This window comes from Hibiscus syriacus, unplaced genomic scaffold (genome assembly GCF_006381635.1).
Source record: "Hibiscus syriacus cultivar Baekdansim isolate YM2019G1 unplaced genomic scaffold, ASM638163v2 tig00112518_pilon, whole genome shotgun sequence".
NCBI classification, from domain to species: Eukaryota; Viridiplantae; Streptophyta; class Magnoliopsida; order Malvales; family Malvaceae; genus Hibiscus; species Hibiscus syriacus.
Window position 1 is genome coordinate 22,393 of NW_024063354.1, and position 27,572 is coordinate 49,964.

General features: G+C 35.4%; 3 protein-coding genes, 1 long non-coding RNA gene and 1 pseudogene across 5 annotated transcripts; 4 read left to right on the forward strand and 1 right to left on the reverse strand.

Annotated features, from left to right (window-relative positions):
* Positions 1-2,249: 2,249 nt before the first annotated feature.
* LOC120181233 lies at positions 2,250-2,773 on the forward strand. Its single transcript, XR_005521741.1, has 2 exons — positions 2,250-2,476; positions 2,560-2,773. It is a non-coding gene; the product is annotated as an uncharacterized LOC120181233 (long non-coding RNA).
* A 7,973-nt stretch (positions 2,774-10,746) lies between these two features.
* LOC120181232 (phosphate transporter PHO1 homolog 1-like) lies at positions 10,747-15,616 on the forward strand. The gene is made up of 13 exons (XM_039186400.1): positions 10,747-11,232; positions 11,300-11,600; positions 11,734-12,200; positions 12,295-12,366; positions 12,548-12,677; positions 13,222-13,342; positions 13,442-13,691; positions 13,781-13,885; positions 13,981-14,025; positions 14,114-14,266; positions 14,348-14,626; positions 15,016-15,152; positions 15,292-15,616. Exons 1-13 carry the CDS (start codon positions 10,954-10,956, stop codon positions 15,380-15,382), a joined length of 2,430 nt encoding a protein of 809 aa, XP_039042331.1. The 5' UTR covers positions 10,747-10,953; the 3' UTR covers positions 15,383-15,616.
* Positions 15,617-15,727: 111 nt separating this feature from the next.
* LOC120181229 lies at positions 15,728-17,994 on the forward strand. 2 transcript variants are annotated; one of them, XM_039186399.1, is made up of 4 exons: positions 15,728-15,905; positions 15,991-16,096; positions 16,848-16,976; positions 17,805-17,994. In XM_039186399.1, the coding sequence occupies exons 1-4, from the start codon at positions 15,778-15,780 to the stop codon at positions 17,826-17,828; spliced, it is 387 nt and encodes a 128-aa protein (XP_039042330.1). In that variant the 5' UTR covers positions 15,728-15,777; the 3' UTR covers positions 17,829-17,994. The 2 variants fall into 2 exon arrangements, with proteins under 2 accessions (XP_039042330.1, XP_039042329.1); XM_039186398.1 differs by having other exon boundaries at positions 15,739-15,905; positions 17,798-17,928.
* A 352-nt stretch (positions 17,995-18,346) lies between these two features.
* LOC120181231 lies at positions 18,347-23,107 on the reverse strand (annotated as a pseudogene).
* A 1,324-nt stretch (positions 23,108-24,431) lies between these two features.
* Positions 24,432-24,821, forward strand: LOC120181221. The gene has a single exon (XM_039186392.1). It carries the CDS (start codon positions 24,432-24,434, stop codon positions 24,819-24,821), a length of 390 nt encoding a protein of 129 aa, XP_039042323.1.
* The last annotated feature ends 2,751 nt before the right edge of the window (positions 24,822-27,572 follow it).

The window sequence follows — 27,572 nt, forward strand, 5'->3', positions numbered from 1 at the left end:
TCAGTTTGTAAAGCTAACTCATAACAGTAGTCGTGGATCGACTAGCAAACAATCCATGAACCGTTTTCCAAACATCGGCCTCTGACTCCGCACCAACAAAATGAGGTAACAACGAAGGACTCACCGTGGTTAAGAGCCAAGAGGCTAGTGCACTATCCTGAGCCATAAAGATTTCATAATCCTCGTTCTCGATGACATCGCCGTTATCAAGAGTAACCGTGGCCGGAGGAGGCGAGACAGCACCGACCAACAGCTTTTCCAAGCGGTGACTGCGGACGGCCAAGGGAATTTGTTGCTTCGAGAGGAGAAAATTGAGCTCATCTAAAACAATACTTATACGCTTGTTTGTGAACATTTTCTCAGATCTGAAACTGGAAGCATCAGACCTCACCACACCATCGGAGGTGGACTCGTACAACGACGGCATTTCCAAAGAGAACTCTAACGAACTTGAAGCAAAGTAAATCTCAGCACTCAATCAAGAAGAGAAGACTCCAAGGATCGAAAAGCTCGTGATACCATGTTGAATAACCAAAGAAACCTCTTGACAGTATTTTGTTATTTATCAGAAAACCCCTATCTCAATACAAGGACGTACGCAGCTATTTAAAGTACATAATAGCATGCAGTTACCCTAGAAGGCTAACTGCCTAACAACCCCAGGTATAAACCACCTTCTAGAAGGCTCTTACTATACTACAATAAACTTAAATAATTTTAAACAATATATCGCAATATTTATTTACGTGAAAGGATATGGGGATTAAAAAAGTATATATTTCAAACTAACAAGAGACTAATACTTTACAATATTAGTCATTTATTTTTACCCTACCTTCTTTGTTAAAAAATAAAAATCTATAAAATATATATAGATTGAATTTAATTCGGTTGGAATCATTATTATTATTTTATTTTTGGAACAAGGTTGGAATCATTATTGATATAATATTCAAGAGGACTTAAGATCAAATATGTTTAAGTATTTAACATCCTTCGATTTATGGACGAAAAGACATTTGAATAGTATAAACATAAACATGGTATCAAATTGTTCTTACTTGTTCGATTATTATTATGGGACTAGCATTTTTTTAACAAAAAAAATTAGATTAAAGGTGATTGCTACAGAGTTCAGGGTCAGGACATACCTAAGATCTAATTAGAATTTACACATGAATCTATAGATTGCCCACTAAGAGTGATGGTGATTGGATTAAAACTTGACCTTACAAACTCAAATTTCTGAATTACAACTATTTGTGCCAACGCTCAAGGATAGATTGGTATATACTTACACTTAGTAAATTTTTTAACCCTTTTGGGATCGTTGGACGAGGATAAATTAAATGTTAAGATTTTTTTTATTTTTTTTCTAGTGAATATCTTCTCATTTACTACTATTAGTCTTATCCTTTAATTTTCCATTATTTAATGATCTTAAAAGTTTTACACTATATAATTATATCCTAATCCGTTAGTGTATTATAACCTATATCGGAAAAGTTATATTTAGGGATGGACATGGGATCCGAACTTGACGGGTTCCGACCCGATCGGATCAGATTTTTTTTTAATTTCGGTTTCGGGTCGGGTTCGGATTTAGGGTGAAAATTACTCTATCCAAAAAATATATAATTTTACTTTATATATTTAGGAATAATTACAATAATACCCCTCTATATATTATTTTTTTCAATTAAGTTACTGTTTTTATTAAATAAAAATTATTTTTTTATTATTTCGGGTCGGGCCGGGTTTTTAAGTTATATATTGTATCGGGTTAGGTCGGGTGAAAACTTGTTTTGGTCGGGTCTCGAGTGGAGGACACCTTGTTTTCGGGTCGGGTCGGGTGGACCAAAAACCCGACCCATGCCCATCCCTAGTTATATTATTTACTTTTTCACTTACAAATTCTTATCGATCTATGTCTACTGTATTTATTCTATCCTTACCAATCAAATATATATTCTTTCCTGGGAATGTATGTATTATGAAGTAATATAAAGTAGTTAAAAAACCAGGCAAAAAAATTCTAAGCAAAGTATCTGAATCAGATACTGTAAAATAATAACTAAGAATAGTTAAAGTTTGTGTGTCCACATCATATCCCATGTCTTGATGTGAGTTATTCCATATTCTCTTTTAACTTCCACCACCCAACTTATCGGCCTTCTAATCTCTGTTAACCCCACCGATTCTCATTCCTCAAGTCACTGGCCACTCGGCTCTGCTGCCAAAACCTTCTATATATACATGCAGAAACCACCTAATTTTCATTTTCATTTCCCAAGAGCTAGCAATGGCATCAATGAAGGCTGAGAAACCTGTTGGCACCCAACTCTCTGGGCAGGTGAAGAAGGAAGCTTCAGCTTCAAAGGCCTCTGATGCTTCCTCCAAAGCCGCCGCTTCCAAGCCCGCCGCCAGGAAGGCTGCTCAGAAGCCTCAGGAACCGAAAAAGGCCGCCGCCAAGAAGGTAAACTGTATGATGTTATTGTGATTGTGAGGGATGATAATGCGTTCACGTACTGGTTTCTGATGGATTTGCGTTCACCGCAGGGAAAAGGCGGGAAAGCGGCGACCAAGGAGTAGTTACCAGCTCCGATGCGAGAGTGGATTTTTATGACTTAAGATCATGAATATCTAAAGCTATATAAGATATGTGTGTGTATGTTTATGTTATGATCAGGGAAACTTAACTAATTAGGGTTTTCTTGTAAGTTACTTTCACAAAGATACTGCACTAATTAAATAAGAAATCATTAACTATCAGTACAGGAGTATTATACAGTATAATATAAACATAAACTTTTACGAGCTTAATTGAGCTTTCCAATTTTAATACTTTTTGTTGTTAAATTACATTTCTACCTTTATTATATATTACTTTTAAATATAAATAAGCTTAATTGAATTCGAGTTTGAGTTTAGGTAAAAAAAAATCGATAAACAAATTTAATCGAGCTCGAGTAATTCGATTATATCTAGAGCCAATCATGAATGTAAAACTTGATATTTGACTAAATTCAAACCTAATATCAAATCTCAAATTTTAAATCTAACTCAAATTTAAGCTCGAACTTATCGCAACTCAAACTCGATTCGACTACACTGAGTTATGTTAAGTCAACCAAGCAAGAACATATGCCAAACTGTGTGAATAATGTTAACACCAGACGCATCGCAGCACTACTCCTTCTCAAGGTCGTACATGAATCCTGCCAAAAGAATCGTCCGTTGGCGTCAACCGGTAAATTGAGGTCACGACCTTGCAGCCAGCCAAGAGACCTAACTCCTAAATCAATCCTACATTATTGGCAAAGGCATATTGACAAAATTATTTCTAACGTCTGTATATATTATCTTTTTGTTCCTATTTTTTATTAGAATATTTTATTATTTAACGTTTCAATTTTTGATCAAAATAAATCTTATAAGAATCGTTAATTGACTAGTCAATTCATGTTCGTGATGTAATATTTTCATGTGTTCTCAATTATTGATGTGGTACATGCTATCAGAGGCGGACACAAGATTTTATGTTAGGGGTGAACTTGAACTTATAAAATTATAGGGGGCAAAAACAAATTTTCAATAGAAAATATATAGATAATATATGGTAATTTTTAAATTTTTAGGGGGCAACCGCCCCCACCTGCCCTGCCTAGATCCATCCATACATGTTATGTTACCAATTGAACATTTGTGATAATATTACATCATCAACATGAGTTTATCGTTAGTCAATTAACGATTTTCATCTAACAATGTTTATTTTGACCAAAAATTGAAATACTATATAGATTAAAATGCTAAAAAAAACATAGTGATCATTTGTGCAAACGTTGGAGAATCATTTTGTCATTATGTCTCAAGTTAATCTCAATCATTCGGAGGTCTCTTACGGAAGCTGCTCTCAACCTAGTGTTGGGGACATCCTACTATCTTACCTCCCCTTACCCCATTACATATGGGAACAAGAGACAACCATTTATTAAGAAGGTCAATGATTTATTGTATTTAATCTAATATTGATAGGGTTTTTTGGCACAATTGGGCAAACAATTTAATTAATTAGCCCAATAAGGCGGCAAAAATTTCGAGATAATGTTCTAGAAAAAATTAATTCACGAGATAAAGCACTCCCAAGATTAATTGCTCAAATAAGGTGAAATCCACAGTGTTGGCCGTAGGTCGCCATGTCTTCCCGGCGAGCTACAAGAGATTGCATGATCCGAGGCCATCCGACCGAGGCCATCTGAAAGCATCCGAGAGCATCCGAGGCCATCCGAACGAGCTATGCGAGGGCAACTGAGCGAGGGTAGGTCGCCCGGAGTGCATGGCGACCTACCCTCGCTCGGTTGCCCTCGGATTCCCTCGCATAGCTCGCTCGGTTTCCCTCGGATGCCCTCGCATAGCTCGTTCGGATGGCCTCGGTCGGATGGCCTCGGATGCTCTCGGATGGCCTCGGTCGGATGGCCTCAGATGCCCAGCGTGTTGGGACGTGCATGGAACATGCAATCTCTTGTAGGTCGCCGGGAAGACATGGCGACCTAGTAGGTCGCCCGGAAGGCATGGCGACCTACGACCAACACTGTGGATTTCACCCTATTTGAGCAATTAATTTTGGGAGTGCATTAGCTCGTGAATTAATTTCTTTCAGAACATTATCTCGAAAGTTTTGCCCAATAAGGCACATAAAAGTTTATTTAGAAATTTACAATATTTGTTACAGTGACTTGAAACTCTCACGTCGTGATAGCGAATTCTAATAAAAAATATTTTTTATTTAAACTTTTTATTTTAATATAATAAAATTTAATTAAAAAATTATATTTTATTCATGAATACTAAAGACTTCATTTGAGAGAGAGAGACCTGACGCAATGAACGAAAAAAAGAGAGGGAAAATCTGTGGACTCCTTTCAATTCCTCGGAGAATCAGACTTTCATGAGAATATCAAATTGAAAATCCAAGCAAATTATGCAAATTTCAACTCTGGAAAATCCGGGCCATGGCAAAACCCGATTCACGCTCGATTTTTACGTCCGTTCCCTTGGAAGGAAGAGATTTTAAAAAGGATAAAATACATATATAGCTGCGTTTTTATACAAATGCCACTAAAATATGAGTATAAGTATAAAATGTCACTAAATTAAGAATATTTTGCTGTGTTTGTTCAAAATATACCACTAAAAATGTTCTATAACCCCATTTTGCTATTGTGAGTCAACCATGCAAGAACATATGCCAAACTGTGTGAACAATGTTAACACCAGACGCATCTCAGCACCAGTGGCAGATGCAAATGCACTAAGTCCCATAGGATTCAAGTGCATTCTATTATTTTAGAAAAGTAGTTAAATTTATCTTAATGTATTAAGGAAAAAAGAAAAAAAATATAATTTTTACATACTCATAATTTTAAGAAAAAATAAAATAAAATTATAGACTTCATTCTTAAATTTCTGAATCTACCACTGTTGAGCACTACTCTTTCTCAAAGATCGTACATGAATCCTGCCGAAAGAAACGTCCGTTGGCTTCAACTGGTAAATTGACAGCACGATCTTGCAGCCAGCCAAGAGACCTAATTCCTAAATCAGCCCTACATCATTCGCAAGGCATATTGACAAAATTATTTCTAGTATAAATTATCTTTTTATTCCTAATTTTTTTATTAGAGTATTTTAATATTTAACGTTTCAGTTTTTGATCAAATTATCATTTACAATGTTAAATAACGATTTTCATCTAACAATATTTATTTTTATCAAAAATTAAAATACTATAGGAGGATAAAATGCTCTAACAAAAAAAATAAAGTGACTATTTATACAAACGTTAAATAATCATTTTGTCATTATGTCTTAGGCCCAATCCTTAAGAAGCTCAATGATTTATTGCATTTAATCTAATATTGACTGGGTTTTTTTTTGGGCTCAATTGGGCAAACAATTTAATTAATTATCTCAATAGGGCATCTAAAAGTTTAATTAGGGATCTACGACATCTGTTACAGTGACTTGAAACTTGTCACGTCATGCTGACGACTTTCAATAAAAAATATTTTTTATTTAAACATTTTATTCTGATGTAATAAAATTTAATTAAAAAATTATATTTTATTAGAGCTCTTCACGTCGAGGTGACGAGTTCCATGAAAACTGTAGTAAATGCTATAAATCCCTAAATAAATTTCTACTTATCTTATTTTCCCAAATAATTTACCCGTTTACCCTATTGACCCGAAAAAACAAATATTGACCTATCCTATTCTTCTATTAAGTTTTTTATTTCTATTATTTTATCTGCAGGCCATAAAACAAGCCCAATTAAATACTTTAATCTAATGTATCAAATACCCATATATATGTCTTTATTTTTCTATACAATTCTGATTCAGTTAGTAATATGAATTAATTGAGCATCAGTTTCGTTGAGAAATATTAAAATATTTATTTTTAATAAATAATTAACACAATTATAAAAATATTCTTATTTTTATATATTTTCAAATAAAACAATTAAAAGTTACTATTCAATATTTAAATCCTACTTTTTAATAGTCTAGAGTGATTATAAGATAATATTTAATCAAAAAATTTCTTAATTTCTTAATAATGTATACCTTATAGGGATAAATTTTTTTGGTAAAAAAAAATTTAGGTCAGGGGTGGCTCCCCCAATCCATTGCCAGGGCATACCTAATACCCAATTGGGATTTACATAAGATTTTCCACCAAGAGTGACGGTGGTGGGATTCAAATTTGGCCTTACAAGTTCAAATTCTTAAATCTCAACCACTTGTGCCAATGCTCGTCGGCCCTTACAGACGTAAATACTCAAACATAAATTTTATAAAAAAAACAATAAAAGAAGGGCTAATTATACCATGGTGGTTTATAATGGACTATTATGTGCTTAGCGTGAAGGGCTACATCCTTAGAAGCCGATAATTTTGGAGTAGTTTAGCGGACTTTCATTGGTTTATTGTTAGATTAATGATAATCAAGAAGATGACGAGTCCTCTTTAATCTTTGTAAATTTATATGATAATCAAAGGCCTTTCTTTTCCTTCAAATTGTTGGGGGCACAATGGATCGAACATCACATTCACTCAATAGGCCTTTTCCTACAACACATGGTACTAAATTCTATTAATTAATTAGATTTTTCCAAGATTACGATGCTTAAACATGTGTCGGAGCAGAGGAATATAGACCCGAGATTTGGTAGAATATATTTTTGTAATTAATTAATTAATTAATTAATTCAGGTGTGCATCAATCTCAGTCTTTTTCCCATATTAATTCCACCACGCATATTTAACAGCAATTTGGTTCCCATATGCTTACCGGAATAAGAATATATTTACGTATATCAGTTACCAGACATTCCGAAACCAAAGGATGATGCCCTCATGTGAAAGGATATGCTAAGTAAAAGCATAATAATATTCTCCATCTAATTAGTACGAACATGACCAATATACCGTATATCATTTCAAAATTAGAATTATATATATATTCTGTTTAAGCATATGCTTGTGAATCATCCAGCTCCCAACATTTGAATACGATTCAAAGATAGGGTAAAGTACACTATTTATCACTGAATTTTACTTTCTCTCTCTCTCTCTCCCTCTTATTTCATTCACTGTACTTTTAATTTTTTCAATTGACTCATTGAATTTTCGAATTACTCATGTTTTGATCATTATAAATTATTATTATTATTATTCTATGACATGTCAATTTTATATATTATTAAATATAAAAATAACTTAAAATAAATTATCAAAATTAAAATGATTTAAAATAATCAATGTCCCTTCTCGTCACCATCGACCACCATTTAGGTTTAATTTTATATTTAAAATTATTTTTATATTAATTAATAATAAAAATGTCATGTCATATCGAAATAATAATAAAATAATTTAGAGTGATCAAAATATGAGCATTTCAAAAGTTTAGTGAATAAATTGAAAAAATTAAAAATATAGTAAGCGAAATAGGAGATAAATTAAAATTCAGTGATGAATGATAGAGTTTACCCTTAAAGATGTTGATATTGGAAGAACAGGCTACGATTCCTTTCGATATGAAGTCTAGCCAGGAGAACATGTAAAACCCGAGTTTATTCTTAGCTAAAGGAGTAATAGTTAGATTTAAATTTAAATTATCCATAGGTTTTTTAAATTTAAATTTATAAATCGATCTGGGGACTTAATAAATTTTAAATTTATAAACTTTAAAAAAAACATAGGTAAATCGATCTGGAGATAAACCATAGGTATTTTTAAAGTTTATAAATTTAAAATTAATTAAAATATCATTTACCCTGCAATCAAAGGCACTGAAAACCTCCTAAAATCTTGCTTGAAATCCAACACTGTGAAAAGGGTTGTTTTCACATCTTCCATAAGCACTATCACTGTTAAAGACAGAAATTGAAATTGGAGATCTGTTGTTGATGAATCAAAGTAAAATTAAAAAACTGAAATTTAAAATTTTAATTAATTTTAAATTTATAAACTTTAAAAAGACCTATGGTTTATCCCCAAATCGATTTACCTATGATTTTTTTTAAAGTTTATAAATTTAAAATTAATTAAGACCCCAGATCGGTTTATAAATTTAAATTTAAAAAGACCTATGGATAATTTAAATTTACTCAAATAATTATAACAATTTAAATCTAACTATAATTTTTTTTTAAAAAAAAGTGCTTGTGTTAAGGGTGGTTTTGATAGCAACAATATACTTTAAATGTTGTTATTAGCCATTCAATAACAACCAAGTGACTTGGCCTGATGGTTAGGTATCAAGGCTTTCATTCTTTAGATCCAGGTTCTAATCTCATGGATTGCAAAATTTGTGGAGGTTTAATCCCTTTTTTCTTAATTTAATAAAAATTCATGTGCCACGTGACAACATTTGATTGGTTGATATTATTTTAATAAAAAATAATTATTTATTATTAATTATTTTTAAAAAAAAATTAATGACATGTCATCACATGTGTACATGCCACGTTAGCATTTAGTCTTTGTGGATCTGCCACATCATCATCTACTATAATATGAACATGCCACATCAGCAAAAAATAATGACATGGAAATGCCACGTCATCATCGATGGCCACATGTGTATGCCACGTCAAATGGACCCGTTGACCGTCAGTTGACTGACGGATTCCATCCAATGGGGGGACTTATACCTCATAATCAAACGTTGTGGGTAGAACTGCTAAAAAAACGATTTGGGCACAAATGCATATAGTGTCAAACGTTAGGGTATTTGTTTGCATTATGCCAATAGATAATTTAAAGATCACACGACAGTACCTAGTGGATAGGGGAACAGAGTTGTAATTACTGCAACGGATTAAATTCCACCTTCCATAAAAGTTACTATCACTTGGTTAACAAATTGTTTATAAAAGGGAGAAGGAAGGAAATCAAGGGATGCATGTATGATCTGTCGCAAACAGGTCCGTCCAATAACAAGTGTGATATGTGATCGATACAAGGTTCTAAAGTTTAGGGACTTGTACATGAATGTTATTTAGGCCCGTTCATATATAATATATATGCCTTATGCCCTAATGATATTTTTATTCGAAAGGAAAATAAATTTTCTGTTTGGTTCTCGGGAAAATGATGAAAAAGTTGTAAACCTGGATTTTAACAATATCTTTAATCGATTTCTATGATGAATTTTGTTTAAAAAAACCTCATAGATCCCTCCTTATTTCAAATTTAACAAGTTAATCTTTATTATAAAGGCAAAAGGGTAATTTTTGTCCGTGTAGTAGATCCAATTTATCACTTTTGCCTCTATAGTATTTTCGTATCAATTTAACACTCGGAGTTGCTCAATTGCATCCTTCTATTATGTTACCCCTAACTTAAAACCTTAAATTACAAACCCTAAACCATAACCCTAATACTTCTAAACTATAAATACTAACTTAAAGTTTATAATTTAGAGTTTTAAGTTAGAAGATATGTATAAAATGATGCAATTAAATAACTTTAAAGATAAAATTAATGTGAAAATACGATATATACGAAAATGATAAATTTAATATACTAGAGAAGTAAAAATGACTCTTAAACCTATTATGAAATATTTGAAAGACTTTATTTTAAAATATAACACAATACCTCTTAACCATTCGGGACGAATATGATCATATGTTGTGGGGTCAAAAGGGATTTTGTTTGCAGCAGAGAGTGTATCTGAGATGATAATGTAATTAATAGGCAGAGGAAAGACAGGGAGGTGAGTTGGGCGCACCCATTTATGCTAATCCGACTCAGACCATCATTTTCATGTCTTGTCATTGGCTCACTTAACCTTTTCAACCCTTAGATTTCCTCACTAATTTTGTCTCTCCTTCCCCCCCCCCCCACCCAAACCTCTTAACAAAACCCTTCGCATCTTATTAACCATACGGTAATAAGTTTAGGAAAAGAAAATGCACCTTAATTTAACGTATATGATTGCTAAATTGTATTATTGCTGCCTTATGTGCATTGAGCAAAGAGAAGGTAGGGGGGTGGAAGTTGAGAAGACATAAATGTATGTGGAAAGAGAGAGAAGCGTATCTTTGAGTCAGCCAGCACGGATAATCGAATACTTTTGAATTGTGTATGGTTCCACTGCCATCCACTTTAAATTCCTTCTCCCACCCCTCAAAATCTTCATGAGAAGTTGCAGTCCATTTCATCAAGTAAAAACAAACATACGGTATCAGTTTGGTCATTTTCCGGCGAACCTTGGCCAGTGGCCACCGCGGCACCTTTCAACTCTCAAGTGGAGGGAGCATATGTAGGATAACAATAAGTGCAACGGATATTTTGGAATGTGCCGTGTTCTCTTTCGTACGGCCACATCAACCAGATTCGCTCCCTCCTAACTTCCTCCTCCATATATACAACAATGATGTCTTCAACCGAACAGTCACTCCGCCATCGCCATTCCCTCCTCTCGGAACTTACATCCATGGTTAAGTTCTCGAAGCAGTTCGAAGGCAGGCTCGTTCCCGAGTGGAAAGACGCCTTCGTCGATTACCGCCAACTCAAGAAGGACCTCAAGAAAATACACCCTGCTACCAATGCTGAACATACCACCACTTCTTTCGTCGATAAGGTCTCGTCTGCGATCGGGAATTTCTCTTTGTTCAGTCATCATCGGCGTCATGACCGCGGTCTCATTCAAGTACTCTTCGGCTCCCTATCTCAATTCTCGAACTTCTTGTTGTTTTAATTTAATTTAATGCTAATAGGTTCACAAGAGACTGGCCGCTTCGACTAGCAGAGGAGATTTAATATATGAGACGGAATTGCTAGAGCAGTTTGCCGATACTGATGCTGCCAAGGAGTTTTTTGCATGCTTGGACTTGCAGCTTAACAAAGTGAACCAATTTTATAAAACAAAGGAGAAAGAGTTTTTGGAAAGAGGGGAGTGTTTGAAGAAGCAAATGCAGATTCTAACCGAGCTCAAATCTATTATCAAGCAACGCCGCCGAGGCGGTTCCGCCCCGGACGAGGAGGAGGACGCTTCCATTTCCTGCACTATCTCATGTGGTACTTGTTTATTTTCCATCCACGTCTCGTAATGCTAATACATGCATCTGTACTGATTTCACTATCACAATCATGCATTATATTTACACACCTAACATACATATATATATATACCGACTATGTGTTCATGCAGAAGAGGACTCTGTCAAAGACAGAACGGAACAAGAGCAGCTGCAGCAAGACGGCTGCACCAATGAATCGGATAAAAATGAAGTGTCCTCTTCAGACTCTCCGAGATCAGACTCGATGTTGAAATCGACAAGTATCAATATGAAAAGAGAGAAAGGGAGATTAAGATTACTCTCCGATTGTGTTTTCAGCTTCCAGGGAAAGAACTTGAGAATAAACATCCCTCTCACGACGCCTTCTCGTACCTTCTCGGCTATAAGTTACCTAGTTTGGGATGATTTAGTTAACCAGTCCTCGAAGAAATTAGGACCCGAAAGGGGTAAGCTGTACATCAACAAGTCCAAGCTGCACTATGCCGAGAAGATGATCAAAGGAGCTTTTGTAGAGCTATATAAAGGATTGGGTTACCTCAAAACTTACAGGCACTTGAACACGCTTGCTTTTATAAAAATTCTGAAGAAGTTTGACAAAGTAAGTAAATTTGTTCGGTGTCTTTAAAGTGATCATTCCATTTCCATTTACACAAATAACTAAACATGATTTTCTCTTGAATGAACTCGTTCAGGTTACGGGAAAACTAGTTCTTCCCATTTATCTTGAAGTAGTTGAGAGTTCCTATTTCAACAGCTCGGATAAGGTAAGAGAAGCTAAAAAATTCCATGAGTTTGTTCCATGTTTGACGGTAATTAATTTATTCATATGATTAGTTGCCGACAATGTTAAGTGGCTATTGATCAGCAGAATCATATCTTAAGATCTATGTAAAAATCGAACATAGATAACTTTGTACACTTGCTTATTAGTCTTGTAAATGACAGGTAGTGAACTTATCAGATGAAGTTGAAGATCTATTTATCATGCATTTTGCAGACGAAGATCGCAGGAAGGCTATGAAATATCTCAGACCGCAACAGCGTAAAGAATTGCATTCTGTAACCTTCTTCATTGGTTAGTTCCTTAAGCATTTAGCACCATCCAATAAAGTATTTTTCTATAGGAAAGTAAAATAAAACATAAGGAATGATATTTTTCCTCTTTGGTGGAAAGCTTTCCAGCAATCACTTTGCTAAATGATAGGTTTTTAAAAGGTGTAAAAGCATGGACCCATTAGGGCACTGGACTTGAAATGAAGGGCAGTGTGAGGTTTCACTTTTTGGGTGGACCAAAAAAGCATAGTTTATGCTTCAGACAAATTTGAACGTACATAGATTCGACCTTTAAAAGAGCAGCCCATTAACACAACAGCAATCACTGTTCGGTTTTCCGAATCGCTGCATATCACATCTTGTTCTGGGACTCGTCTCTTCCATCATGTTATACACAACGGCCAGTCCCCGAACATCCAACATTAACAAGTGTCTTATGTCCACTATATCATATCAGACATTCCAACTGAACATATATGTTATCAATATTCTGCAACTTGTTTTCGTAGATTACCTAGGTAGAATTTGAATTTAACTAATTGGTTTAAAGCTTTAAACATGCTCAGGACTCTTTACTGGGTGTTTCGTGGCCCTTCTTGTGGGATACATCATTATGGCACATCTCACCGGGATGTACAGAAGACAACCGGATTCAATCTATATGGAAACAGCCTACCCTGTACTTAGGCAAGTAGTGAGCTTCAACGTGTTTTAAGATTATAGAGTTGTTATGCTCTAATAACATCCTCGGTACCATCCCATCTGATCAACACTCTCTTTCTGCAGCATGTTCAGTCTATTTTTCCTACACTTCTTTTTGTATGGTTGCAACATTTTCATGTGGAGAAAAGCTCGTATCAATTACAGCTTCATCTTCGAGTTAGCTCCCACCAAGGAGCTTAAGTACAGAGATGTGTTCTTGATCTGTACTACTTCAATGACTGCTGTTGTTGGAATCATGTTTGTTCACTTGTCACTGGTTAGAAAAGGGAACTCATACGCACAGGTTCAAGCGATCCCTGGTCTCCTGTTACTGGTAAATTCCCAATCATAACACGCTTTTTTGGATACCAATGTATTGGTTAGTCATGTTGCAGAAGTTTTAACTTTCTCCACTGTGTGCAGGTCTTCGTATTATTGCTAGTTTGCCCTTTCAATATCTTCTACCATTCGAGTCGTTATCGTTTCCTTGGTGTGATACGGAATATAATTTTATCACCTCTCTATAAGGTACATAACTCCTTACAAGTTGGCAAAAGATGAAAATCCTACCCTTATTGTATGGACAACCGGTTTCCTAGTTAATTACAACTATTCTTGTGCAGGTTGTCATGTTGGATTTTTTCATGGCTGATCAACTTTGTAGTCAGGTTGGTTTAACTGCTAATTAAGTACTTGAAAGGGCGGCGAATCATAGCTCATTGGATTCATAAAATATCATGTATTCTTGAACCGCAGGTGCCGATGCTAAGGAACCTCGAGTATGTGGCTTGTTATTACATAACTGGAAGCTACAAAAATCAAGACTACGGATATTGCATGAGAGCCAAGCATTACAGAGATCTTGCTTATGCAGTGTCCTTTCTACCCTATTACTGGAGAGCTATGCAGGTATATTTTGTTCCAAAGAACTTGGTTGGTTGAGACTAATTACTCTCATCTGAAAGAAATTGTATTTTGATTGGCTTGCAGTGTGCTCGGCGGTGGTTTGACGAAGGACAGACAAATCACCTTGTCAATCTAGGTAAATATGTATCAGCAATGTTAGCAGCGGGGGCCAAAGTGGCCTATGAGAAAGAAAGGAGTATCGGATGGCTATGTCTTGTAGTTGTCATGTCGAGTGTTGCAACGGTTTACCAATTGTATTGGGACTTTGTAAAAGACTGGGGTTTGCTTCAGTTGAATTCGAAGAATCCTTGGCTACGAAACGAACTAATGCTCCGTCGAAAGTTCATTTACTACATCTCTATGGTATATGTTACACCCTCACATCACTTCCCCTGCCTGCTAGAAAAAAAATGTAATAGCCCTTAAAACATATCGGCCATTGGCAACGCATACGAGCTAATACAAGCTAACAACCAGCTTGTCCATCTCGGTATACATAGAATTCAACATATGTCATTAAGAGGAGAATAAACATCCTCTTAAAACAAATACTGATAATTCCATTCCGCGAACAAACGTAAGATTCCAGTTCTTATTCGGTAGAAAACACGTAAACGAAGAAATAGGTATTGCAGTTGTTTGATCGATGGAGTGGATAGTGTCTTAAAATGTGCATTAGGAGCACAAGTAGAGATCTTCTAAGAAACAAAAAACTGGAGCCTGTTCTGAACAAAATTTTGCATGACCTGCAGGGATTGAACCTTATCCTCAGGCTGGCATGGCTGCAAACAGTTGTCCATTCGAGTTTTCAAAACGTCGACTACAGGGTAACCGGACTGTTTTTGGCAGCACTCGAGGTGATCAGAAGAGGACTGTGGAATTTCTACAGGTAAAAAAAAACAGTTGTTTGTGTAATATTTTCTGAATCTTTGCAAGTGCAGCCTGGGGCTAGGCATTTGTTCCCATCAACATGCACACTTGTTGCTTGATTGAGAAGTTACAATGAACAAAATCTTCTAATGGTCCAGGTTGGAGAATGAGCATCTAAATAATGCAGGCAGGTTCAGGGCAGTCAAGACCGTGCCACTTCCCTTTCATGAAGTAGATGAGGAAGAGTGATGCTCATTGACAAAAGGTTGATCTCGGAATTCGATTTGGGTCAACTCACATAATTCTTTTATCAACAGAATTTTCAAGGTGGAACCGTATCATTGTTGTCGTCGTAGTTACTGTTGTAGTTTTTGTTATTCATTACCAAGGCATAAAGATGCTCGTTATTGTTCCAAAGAAATCTGAGAACAGTTTATACTTGTAGAAAAATTCTTCAACAAGCAATAGAAAATTGATGCAAGTGTCTCTTATGGCATTATTAGAAGAAAAAAATCACGAATCTCGAATATAAATATTAAAATAAATAAATAATAAAAAAAACTTCAACTACTTGCGGAGTAAATATTACCCTTTATCACTCCTACTCCAACTCCAACTCCAACTCCAACTCCAACAGCTAAGCAATGGCTTCAGCAACGAGCAGTATCTGCTTCCCCTCAGCTTTTTCCTTCCCAAAACTTCACTACCACTCTAACAATTACAAGCCCATCACTTCCCTTCCATTTTACAACTCCTTCAAATCAATTCCCAGGTAATCCTTAATTTCTGGGTTTTTCTTTTCTTTTCCCCTTGTCTCACTTTCAAATTCACAAACTTTTTCTCTTTTCTTTTTCCAGCCTGAAACTTTCACATCCCTCACTGGTGCTACCCAAGCCAGCATTTCGGGTTTTGGGTTCTGATTCTACAGCTGACCCAAATGAAAATGAGGCTAGTTCCAACGCTGTATGATATGATTCACTTTTTCTCTTATATTTTTTGAGCTTCCTTAATCCTGCTACGCTTTTATTTCTCTCTCTTTATATATCTTGGGAAATATATTACTCTTGCTAATATAAATCTTAATCGGCAGTAAATTTTCTTGAAGTGAGGACAATTGCCCCCAAAGATGATGGTTTTGGAAAAGGGTTTAAAAAAGGCGATTACGTTTGCAGTTGGTGTAATTCTAGTGAATTACCTTTACTACAACTAATCACAACTCTTCATGTGTATACATGTCAATACTTCCGTGCTTAATCATCAGAATCACCTTGCCATGAACTCAATGTGGTTTTCCTTTCTGCAACCATAGTCTTCATTCTCTATTTCTCTTCAGTATCTGGTTTGATTATAATTTGCAATTCAAATTAACAGAAGATCAGATTGTGTGAATGATAGGCTGGACATGTTCGGGTATGCCAAATATACTCGGTTTTAGGACTACAGTAATGTAAATTCTCTTTTCCAAAGCGTTTATTATAGTTCTTGAAATATTTGTGTATGATGATAGTGTGCAATTATCTGTGTTAGAATAGGAAGGGTAATGTTTTTAAGTAAAATTTGAAATTCAAGAAAGCATGTTCTGCTACATGTCTCCTTACCGGAGATTAGAGATGATCTGATGGCGTTTTACATTATACCGCTTGAGATCATGCACCACTTACATGCCTGTTAATTGGTCATAGGTTTTTATTTTTCATGCATGGTCATTGTGCAGGATTCAACAATTGACATAAAATTGCCAAGAAGAAGTTTATTGGTCCAGTTCACTTGTGGGGAATGTGGCGAAAGAACAGAGAGGCTCATAAACCGCTTGGCCTATGAACGTGGACTCGTTTATGTACAGGTATTTTCTCCTCTTTTTGTTTCTTTGCTCTCTTTTTCCTATCAGGAAAGTCTCTTATTATATGTTTCTTGATAATCAAATTGGTTTAAATAATTTAGATTGCAACAGTCCATGTTTTCAGCATAAATAGTATAGAAGACAGGCCTTTCTATAGCAGTATAAAGTGTAGGTTGTAGCCGTGTAGATAAAGTAATGTATATTTAGTATTTTACTTTTTATTAAACTTGTATTTTTAGATTTATCTTAAGAGATAATAGTTTAGAGAAAATATTAAACACCTGGTAGGACTCTTATGTTGTAAATACCAGTAGACTCTACAGTTGCGGCCTATTTTAATAGGTCTGATTTTCCCTTTTATTTTCAAACAGAATAGAAAAAAAGACTCAAATTTTCTCTTCCAGTAAACTCTCTTTTTCAGTATACTCAATGTGTGGTAAAATCTACATTTTTCTCCACTGCAATTAAGCTTTCAGTTTTGTAGGGGTTCATTTGTGTTCCAGTTAATAGGCTCTTATATTAATGGTTTCTGTTAATTTATGGTGTTTTTTGAGTTTGGTGGTGGCCTTCACAAGCCAGAAGATTGACATTATGTGATATTTATCTAATCTCGAAGTTGAATGAAACATTTTAACTGCTGCTTTAATTTCTTGAATGTGAAAGATGAATGTCTAAACTTTTATCTGGAAAACCTCTACAAGTGATCTAATGATTTTGGTTGATTATTGAAAACAGAAAGTGCAGCATTATTATCTGTTTTAGCAGAAGAATTAGTGATGGTTGTTTAAATTAAGAAAAATGTTTTTGAAAGTGTTTCTTATCAGTGTGCAGGGTGTCTTCAATACCACAAATTAGCTGACAATCTTGGCCTTGTTGTTCAGTATGACTTAAGGGATGAAATGTGAAGACAGATCAAGTTAAACCGGCTATATATATATATATATATATATATTTGATTCATGATCACATTTATGATAAAATTGATCTTCATTCTCATCAACCATGTAAGAAACTAAGAATAGGATGGATAAGCAATAAAATGCTACCAATATTTTTGTTATTCAGCTTTGGTGTTATTCATATCTATTTCTATCATATTATGGTGCATTTATACTTGCACACTTTAGGCGAATGACAATCATGTTGATCAGGTTTGAAGTTTTAAATCGTGTTCGATGATAAGGGGATATAATCTATATCTGGAGAAGATTAAGAAAGGGTTTGCTAAGAAATAGGCAATGTTAACAAAGCTGCACCAACCTACCTACCTTCAAATGCATTGGTAGACCTGACAAGAAAAAACCTTCACTCAATTTGATTTGAAGGAAATTAGCACTTTGTTCATAAAATACATTATAGAGCCTAATAAAAAAACAGTATGTTGGTTTTCCTAGTGTCACAAACAGAACATCAAATGCAAGATATCATGCATCTTCGTAAAGAATTTCGAACGATGACTTGTTACAGGAAGAGAAGATGGTGATTGGGGCTGCTCTGCATTCTTTCTCCTAAGCTGGAAAAATTGTTGCATCATGTCGGCACACTCCGATGCCAATATCCTGTCTGATTCCCATATTTGGGTGGAATGGATGGACTCGGGCTGCAGTCTTGTCTGTCACTTCGGAACCATTTCCTCCTCTTCCGTCAGGGAAAAGTCTACAAAATATAGGGCAATTCCTTCAGAAAAAAGTTCCTATTTTATTTCTTTAGTAGCCCGAATATGAAGACCAAAACCACATGCTATAATCAGCAACGATTTTGTTTGGGCAAGTATGTTGTTGCAATTTTCAAACCACGGAGAAGCATAAATTCAAGCTTATAACAGTGAAATCTCACAGTACTACAAAACTCACAGGGACTGTGCTGGTAAGAATTTTATTGTCATAACTCATACCTTATCCAGCTGCCATCTGCTCCTAGAAGCTTATTGGGAGCTCCCCACCCAACAGTGTCAATTCTTGCCTGAAGTATTGCTCCAGCACACATAGGACATGGTTCAAGTGTAACATAAAGTGTTGTATCCTAAAGGGCCAAAAGATTCAGTCACTGAATGGATTTGACTATAGAACCATTAAAAAGAGGGAAAAGAAAATATATTTGTTCTGGTATTACAACAATTGGAGCAAAAGCATGAATTTGGTCATCAAACTGAAAGATCGCTAGAATCTTTAGGGAAATTATATTCCCTTATCAGGCATGATGCATCATCATCATTTGGATATAAAATTGAATGCATATTTATGATATGGTGGCAGGTAGATTACCAAGTTCATCAAACTGCCAGCAATAACTACAAAGCTAAAAACCTTTGGACAAATAAGTCCAATGCAAGTTAGAAAATGGCATTGATAGTTACTGTTATTCAAGAGCAATGAGCAGACCCAAGCATTTTGCTGGGGACATTACTCATTTGTTAATGAACCATATTTGAACATATAATCCATATTATAAGATAAATTTAGGTGCACATATCCTTTAAATGTTTTCTCAGCAAACTGCCTGGCTAGCAGTGACACTAGAATTATTGAGGAACTGCATCTTTGGATGTTTTGACATCGCTCTCCATCAAAAAGTTTATACACTTCAGAACAGAAAAGAAGAAATAGTACCGCAAGCCTCCATGAACGTAGTATGCTCGAAGCTTCCTGTATACATATCATTTCTGCATGTGCAGTTGAATCCCGTAATTCCTCTACCCTGAAATTAAATCATCAATAAAAAATGTTAAGAAATGATAAACAATCAAATAAAAAGCATGTCAATTTATTGAACTCACAAGTTGCGTCCACGGGCAATTATCTTCCCATGCTGCACTAGTACTGCCCCAACAAGCACCTCCCAATAATCAGCAGCTTTCTTGGCTTCCAGCAATGTTTCTCTCATAAACATTTCATCAATTTTTCGCTGCTCACGCTCAAGTCTATATGCTTCTTCCCATTCGTCAAATCTATCTCTTGGAACTTGTTTGGTCCGTTGAAGCTTTCTTTGTTTTAATTCCCCCTCCTTATCCTGAGACCCAGATGCTTCAGCTATTCTTGCACCGAAAGGTTGTTGTACCATTGTCCTTATTGAACCACTTCCCTTGATATTAATTTTATCGGCTTCTGAAATATCTTCTAGAACAAGAGATGCTTTTGTGCTTCCAGCTGGTAATGGTAAAGATGATTGTACTACCTCCTTGCCTGAAGGGGCTACCTCAGAGCTACTAATGCCATGTTTTTCCTTCTGCGAAGTCAATGAAATAACTTCTGATGCAGGCACAGTTTCTAATATATTTGAAGATGGTGAAATGTTGCCTTCAAGGTGTCCTACTTTTTCAGTTGTCCTTGTTGAGTCAGAGAAATCTCCTTCACCTTGAGTCCCTTGTATCAACTGATGAGATATGACCTATGAAGCCAGGTTGCTTCTTTCCCTTCTCAGATTTTCTTCATTGTTTTCATGACCAGAAAACCATGTCTCACTGTGAACAGACTCATTAGGTGAAGTCCTTCCTCCGGATCTTGCAGTTGAACTTGAGTTAGGGGTCAGAGCACGTGAACTCCATTGTAATCGAACTATATCTCCCATAAGGGTCCACAAGGACATGCCACTTCTCTTTATGGAAGCATTCCCTGATGTAGAAATTCCCTGAGGAGTTTCTGCTTCAAGCGGTTCTTGAACAGATGGGTCAGTTACATCCCACATTTCATTAGAAGGTCCCCTTCCTCCAGAGCCCTTTAATGACTGCCTCGAGTCATGCCTTTTCATCTTTGATTCTTCCTTGTCATATTGACCAGAAGCGTTTGGCTCATACTTATCACCTTCACATGGTGAAGTGAGGTCAGAACTTATATTACCCTGTTGGACCCCAGAAGTTAAGAAATCATGCCTTGCCTCCTCAACAAATTCCCCAACAAAATGCGAGAATGATTCCTCTAATCGTTGAGCAGAATCCAAAGAATCTTCATGGGTAGTCCAGTTTAAAGATTCCCCGTAAGTCTCACTCTTTTTTCTTGCATATGGTTCGTGGTGTGCAAATGTAGTCCTTCCTCTCGAATGCATGTGTGAGGTGGCAGAGCCACTTCTGAAGTTTTACCGGACGCCTCCTCAGTAAAAATCCTAGATATTGAATCATCATGCGGGAGACCTCCAGTTATCGCTTGAGGATGAGGAGGCATCAAAACATACTCCGTGCTCCTCTTTTCTGATTCCTCTAAATTAACATGAGACTGTTGTTCTCGTGTTTCTGAAACCAAACTCAAAAATGCTTGAAAACTGGAGCCCTCCTCAGATTGTCCGGAAGAAAGTTCTTCCGACACACTAGTAGATTTCAAGTTCTCTTTTCTTGATTTCTTTTGCTGAACTCTACCATTGGCTTCATTATGCATTTCACTTCTCTCATTAATCTGAACCAAACCCAAAGCGTTACTTTCATGTCCAATCAATCTTTCTCCAGAACAAACGAGTATTGGTAACTATATTAGTGTTGTCAGCATGAACAACAGATACATTTGTAATAGCTGGCATTCCTTTACCAGGCTCAACTCTCCGATATTGTTTCTGATCAGATGTGAAATTTAAACTTGAAGTATCATTCTGTTTCATCTTTTGTGTTCTGGACTGTAATATTGAGGTCTTCTTGTTCTTGGCTTCATTAGTTTCACTTGAGCATTCCGACTTTCTTCTCATTTCCAGTTGTCCAGTGATCCATTCACCTCTTTGCAGCTGTTTCTTTCTTGTCTGCTGAAATGAAGTCTGATCCATGATTGTATCTTCTTCCCAGATCTTCATTTTCAATCTAGATCGGCTCTGAACTAGATTCCTATCTTCTTCCTCAATCTCCAATTTCTCTTGGGAAGTTTTGCCGACATCACTAACATGGATCTTTGACATTTCTCTAACACCCTGGCTTTTCCTTCTAGATTCGGACTGCCCAATAACTTGATTATTTGTACGAGTATGCTCAGAACTAGATCTTTTCACATATTCACTTTGATCATTCTTCACCCCTCTTTCATATTCTTGTGAGGATTCTGCCCCAGATTGTATTTCGTCAGAGGATACTTCAGCAAGCCTCTTCTCTGATTTTTTTTCAAATCCCAATCAACACTAATCCCCACTGCATTGCCCCTTTTCAAGCCTTCTGTCAATTGTCCCTCGCTTCTCCTAGTCTCGTCCCTTATTGTTTCCGTTACAAATTGCTCTCGGTCTGAGAGTTCAACATCACTCTCCAAGTCCCCTGAAGATGACAATGAGTAATAAGATGAACAACTAGAACTCTTTGTCCTTCCCCTAAGATGCTCAGTTCTCAAGGATGACTCGCTCTCCGCCTTCCTTCTAATCACTCCCCTTGACTCAACGGCAATGGGCTCATATTCATCCTTGGAATCACTCTCCAACAAACCCGACCTGACAGTTCTAGTCTTCTCTCTATAAGGTTCATCGTCTCCCTCTGTCCTCCAATTGCAATTCTTGCTTCTCTTCATTATTGCATTCATTACCACAGCATGTTTTGTTGTTCACTTGTTTACTTTTCTTCTTCAGGCTATAGCACTTACTATCATAATCCTTTGCTTTGTTCACTTCCACTACCTTATACGAACTCCTATTTATTTCTCCAGTACCTAAACACTCCCCATCCACTTCCTCACTCAACAAGTTGACCATGGCCTCGGCGGCATCGACTCCGCCTAACAAATACCTAGAGCTAGCTGCATTATCCTCTGAAACCATACATCTAAACCTCCCTTTAGCTTTCCTAGCAAACATAATACCAGTAGAAACCTCGAAAGCAGCTCGATTGAGATCACAGCTCAGAAATCCTGAAAGGCAGCGGCATCCAGCAGGTAAAATGAACCTCCTAGAAGGTGAGCAATGAACAAGGGCGGATTGCCTTAATCCATACAAAAAGCAAGGGGTACTGGGTAGCCTATGGGTGGCAGTGGCAAATGTAGCACAGCAACAAGCACAAGATGAGCAGCATGAAGAAAAACACGGTGATGACGATAATGGTGATGAATTGAAAACGTTGGAAGAACAATCGTTGAATGAAAATGAAATAGACCCATTACTCCTGAGTGAGAACGCACTCGAACTAATACTGCAAGAGTTGTACATCTTTGTTCGACATCAAGGTGAGGCTTTGAAGTTTTATCTTGAAGGATTGTTTGGAGGTCAGATTCTCCTCATCACTTATAGCATGATAAAAAGGAAAAAAGCCGGCACTTTTGTTGGATTAAAAAGATTGATGGGTGAAGATAGAGCGAGGAGGAGGCAAAATCGTTGAGTTGACGCATTTGTGTTGGCCGAACTCGGTAGACTCGGTTGAGTTCTGCATTGTAAGCGATAACTTTATTGGTCCAATTGCGGTTTTATTCGTCTACTACACTCAAAATTTGGGATTTAATCCCTTTCATTTCATATATTGGGTGCATCTGTTTTTATAATATCATCGTGTTACTTATTGTTGTTAAAGTGATGGAAATTAAAATAATATTAAGTATTTGATTAATATATAAATTTATTGTTAATTGGACCATTATCTTTTTTATAATATCAAAATTTATTGTTTTTATAATATTAAGTATTTGATTTATTATATTTTTCACATTTATCTATTGTTCACATTGATCAGATTGATATACTACCTTGTACTTATCCAAGTTAATCAAAAAAATAAAGGTACTAAAACTAGAATTAGACCTTGTTTTTTTAAGTGTAAGACTACTCTTCGTCTCTATGGGCCGTGGACTCACTCCAAAATCTTAAATTGGGCTGTAAAATTCAGGATCAGGCCTTGTTTGGAACATGGAACAAGGCCTCTGGAATATCGCAATCCACCCCAGGATTTTATTATTTTTCTCATTCCGATATTCTTGTTCGTGTGTTGTGCCTGCGCCTGCTCTTATTTTGGCTGCTCATCAAAAACGAGTCTGTCGTTTGTCGTTTTCACGTTTAAATTAAAGTTCAAAAGGATGCTTTGTGCTGGCACTTAGGTGTGAGAGAAGGATAAACCAAGCAATTACACTAATATTATATTAACAATAATTCATTGAATTTTGTTTCATTTGATTTGATGAAATATTGCCAGCTTGTATAACACCTTGTAAAATTTATTGGATTCTTTTTAATACTAGTAATAGACATTTCATGGTGTATTTTATAATTAATTTACGATTTTCAGTAATATTAGGAATGCTGATTTTTGGCAGATGGCTATTTCTGTTAGTGTCAGTTGGAGTTTTAGAAGTATTTTGAAATTGAGGCCTGTTGTTTCTCACCTATTTGCTGGTTCAAGTAGTGACCTCAAAACTTGGCAGATCTGGAAGGATATGTGCAATAAGGTTCCAAAGGTCCCATAGCATAGCTTGGTTTGGTTTCTAGGGCATATTCCAAAGCACAACATCGTTGTGTGGATGGCTATTTTAGATAGACTTTCTACTCGGGTAAGACTTTTGAGAATAGGATTAAGCATAGAAAATGATAAGTGTGTTTTGTGGTATTGAGGCTGAGACTAGAGATCACTTGTTCTTTGATTGTGGTTTTGCGAGGGAGTTGCGGGGTGATATCCTTACTTTGTGTGGTGTAATGCGAAGAGTTAGCAGCTGGGATAGGGAGTTGGCATGGGCTGTTCATTGTTTTAAAGGGAAATCTCTCCTTGTGAGGGTGTTTAAGCTTGTTTGGGCTGGTCATGTGTATGGCATTTGGAAGGAGAGAAATAGTAGATTTTTTGGGGGCAAAGTTAGACTGGTGGGGGATGTGTTGAAGGACATCAAAGAAGCTGTTCAGATTTGGCTGAAAGGTTTAGCTATCAGCAGCAGAGTTGATCTGAGAAACAACTCCCTCTGTGTGAATTGGGGTATTGCTTAAGGTTGGGGTTTACTTGTAATGGTGTTCTTATGTTGTTTGTATAGTAAGAGTTAAGTTGTTGTTTATGTAGCATATTTTATGCTTTTTTTAGGTAATGAAATGGAATTATCCAAAAAAAATTACATTATGGTTTCAGTGCAAGTATTTGCTACATAATTTATAAATATTTCATGGTTTCATTTATAGAAAGTGTCATGATCCCCCCCCCCTCACAAGTTGGGGTAAATAGTGTCATGATTTTGATCTGCTAACAGTGCACCAAACATTTATTTTAATCAGCTAATACTTGGTGGTATTAGACCAAATCAATTAAACAACTCCCTCAAAATGATGCTAATAAGATCCACAGAATATTCAATTATTTATATTATGGTCCTGGGTCAGCTACTGCTGCATACATACACATGCATATTCAAATCAAAGCGTGATGGATAACGCCGGATCGTAATTGCTCTTAGTCTCAGATTTTGACGACGCATGGGAGTCAATTAATGCAACTCTTTATTATTTAATCACGCGCTTAAAATTCTATATATTTATGGTTTGATTAATGAAAAGAATCATATCAAGTTTGGCTTGGTTTGGTCTTGAGAGGCAGCCATGTTTAATTCCTAGACGCTCCTTCCAAGTACAAGCGTCACTAGAATCCATGTTGCGCCCCTTTGGCTGAAATTGATTCTTGACTTTTACCCTTTCCAATCCCATTCTTTACACTACAACACACACGTACAAGACAAAGTTCATTAGCAAAATGGTCTTGCTTCAAAATTTAAATATCGTTGATCGAGTCTTAATTCGAATGATATTGTTATTGTTACAATAACTTGAAAGATGCAGGTTCCAGCAAGTTAGATATTGATTCATATTATAATTAGAAATAAATTTAGAATTTATTATAATTCTACTGGTCAGAGATTACTAGGTAATTAAATTTATTTAGTTAAGAATTATTGATGATCAAGTATTTGACTATATAAATATGTAGAGAATATCTCCTAGCCTTTAGAATCATGAGAGATGTAATATTTTCAGTCTCTGTAATTTTTTAGGTCTACGTTGGAGAGATGAGTTTTGTAGGGATGATAGAAGAGTATTTTGAGATACACCGGATTTTGATATATATATATAAGATACATGAGATGTCACGTGTTTGTACTCTTCGTAATATTTATATTTATAGTATATTGTTATTTTTCTCATCCATTGAGATAAATAAAATTGAACCACTTTAAATATCGTTATTATACATATCTCATTTTATATTAATTTAATTTTGATTATTTTTCTGTTTATAAATTCCTATATAACAAAAATATATCCATACAAATTACGGCGTGTGGCAGATGGGAGATATTAAGTACAATGGAAACGGATGGCCACATCTCCTTTCACGTTTCATCACTTGATTCACATCTTACAAGTCATCGTCCTAATTCATTTATTTATTTGTTTATATCATAATTAGCGAGTAATTATTAGTATTAAGGACTACGTGGTCATGCCACCTCCTTTTGTTTGCATGCAAAAACACAAGACAGCAGTTGAAGATTGAGGATCGGTTGGCCTAAAACAACCCTTAATTATTATTTATTATGCATGGGCCAACTAGGACGAGTAATTTAATGATCTTTATCTTGTATAATATCCGTATATAAAGATCAAAGTACTTGATCACAAATATCCACGTAAACAACTTTATTTTTTTATAACAATTAATATCCGATTGATTAATCGACTAATTCAGATCGAATATTGTAGAAGCCAAAATGACTCTCTCAACCCAATTTATTTCATTATAAGGTTATTTCATTATAAGGTGAAACTATAAATTTTTTTAGAATGATTGAAATTGAATTATAACTTCCTAAAAATTGAAATGTAAATTAATCGTTGTATTATCCTCGAGTAAGGAACAATTGTGATAATTGTTTACCTCATTCGTTCGATCTATTATCACTGTTTTATCCTTATACAAAAGTACATTGTACAATAGCCTACACAGGGACGGAGCCAATATCAAATGTTAAGGTGGCAAAATAATTTTATATCAAGAGAGCAATAGTCTATTAAGTATTTAAATATAAAAATTAGGGGGGACAAAGGCCTTATTTAACTAATATTTAAACTAAAAAGAACCTAAAATGCTATTATGCCAAAAAGTAGATCCGTCCCTGAGCCTACATTCTTTTATGGTTTATGTTTTATGTTTATGAAAACGTGAAAAATGATCTAAATGGTCCATTAATAACCACTAATCTAGAATTAATTATAGAGCCGTGGTGTACTTGCAAACCACAAAGTGACAAATCAGTCATTTTATTCCGAGATTAAAGCTCATGACTTTATACACTAATTATTAACTACGATCTACCATTTAAATGTAACATGATATGACACGACATTTATGTTACATGGTATTTAGGGATGAATCAAAGCATGTTAATGCCATCTTATTTCTTTAAAAAATTAATTTATATATATATATATATATATATATAATTAAAACCTCTTAGGGTGCGTTTGGTTCACGGAATGTAAGATTATCAGTGGGAATAAAAGATTATCAAGAAATATGATTACTGGGAATGTTGTATTTTGTGTTTGGTTGGTTTAGCAGGAATGTAAGATTATCGTGTTTGGTTAAAATATTAAAATATTATTAGAATGTATATTTAACCAAATTATCTTTATTATATATTTGTTTTTTAAACAAGTTAGAAAATATTTATATATTTTCTTTAAAAAATTTAA

Excerpts from the sequence above, each read along its gene's own strand:
- LOC120181221 (XM_039186392.1), top strand. The coding sequence starts at position 24,432 with ATGATAAGTGTGTTTTGTGGTATTGAGGCTGAGACTAGAGATCACTTG.
- LOC120181229 (XM_039186398.1), top strand. The coding sequence starts at position 15,778 with ATGGCTTCAGCAACGAGCAGTATCTGCTTCCCCTCAGCTTTTTCCTTC. Across the intron at positions 16,097-16,847 it reads ATGAGGCTAGTTCCAACGCT|GATTCAACAATTGACATAAA; the intron begins GTATGATATGAT and ends GTCATTGTGCAG. Across the intron at positions 16,977-17,797 it reads GTGGACTCGTTTATGTACAG|TGTGCAGGGTGTCTTCAATA; the intron begins GTATTTTCTCCT and ends GTTTCTTATCAG.
- LOC120181232 (XM_039186400.1), top strand. The coding sequence starts at position 10,954 with ATGATGTCTTCAACCGAACAGTCACTCCGCCATCGCCATTCCCTCCTC. Across the intron at positions 12,367-12,547 it reads ATTTCAACAGCTCGGATAAG|GTAGTGAACTTATCAGATGA; the intron begins GTAAGAGAAGCT and ends TGTAAATGACAG. Across the intron at positions 14,267-14,347 it reads ATTACTGGAGAGCTATGCAG|TGTGCTCGGCGGTGGTTTGA; the intron begins GTATATTTTGTT and ends ATTGGCTTGCAG.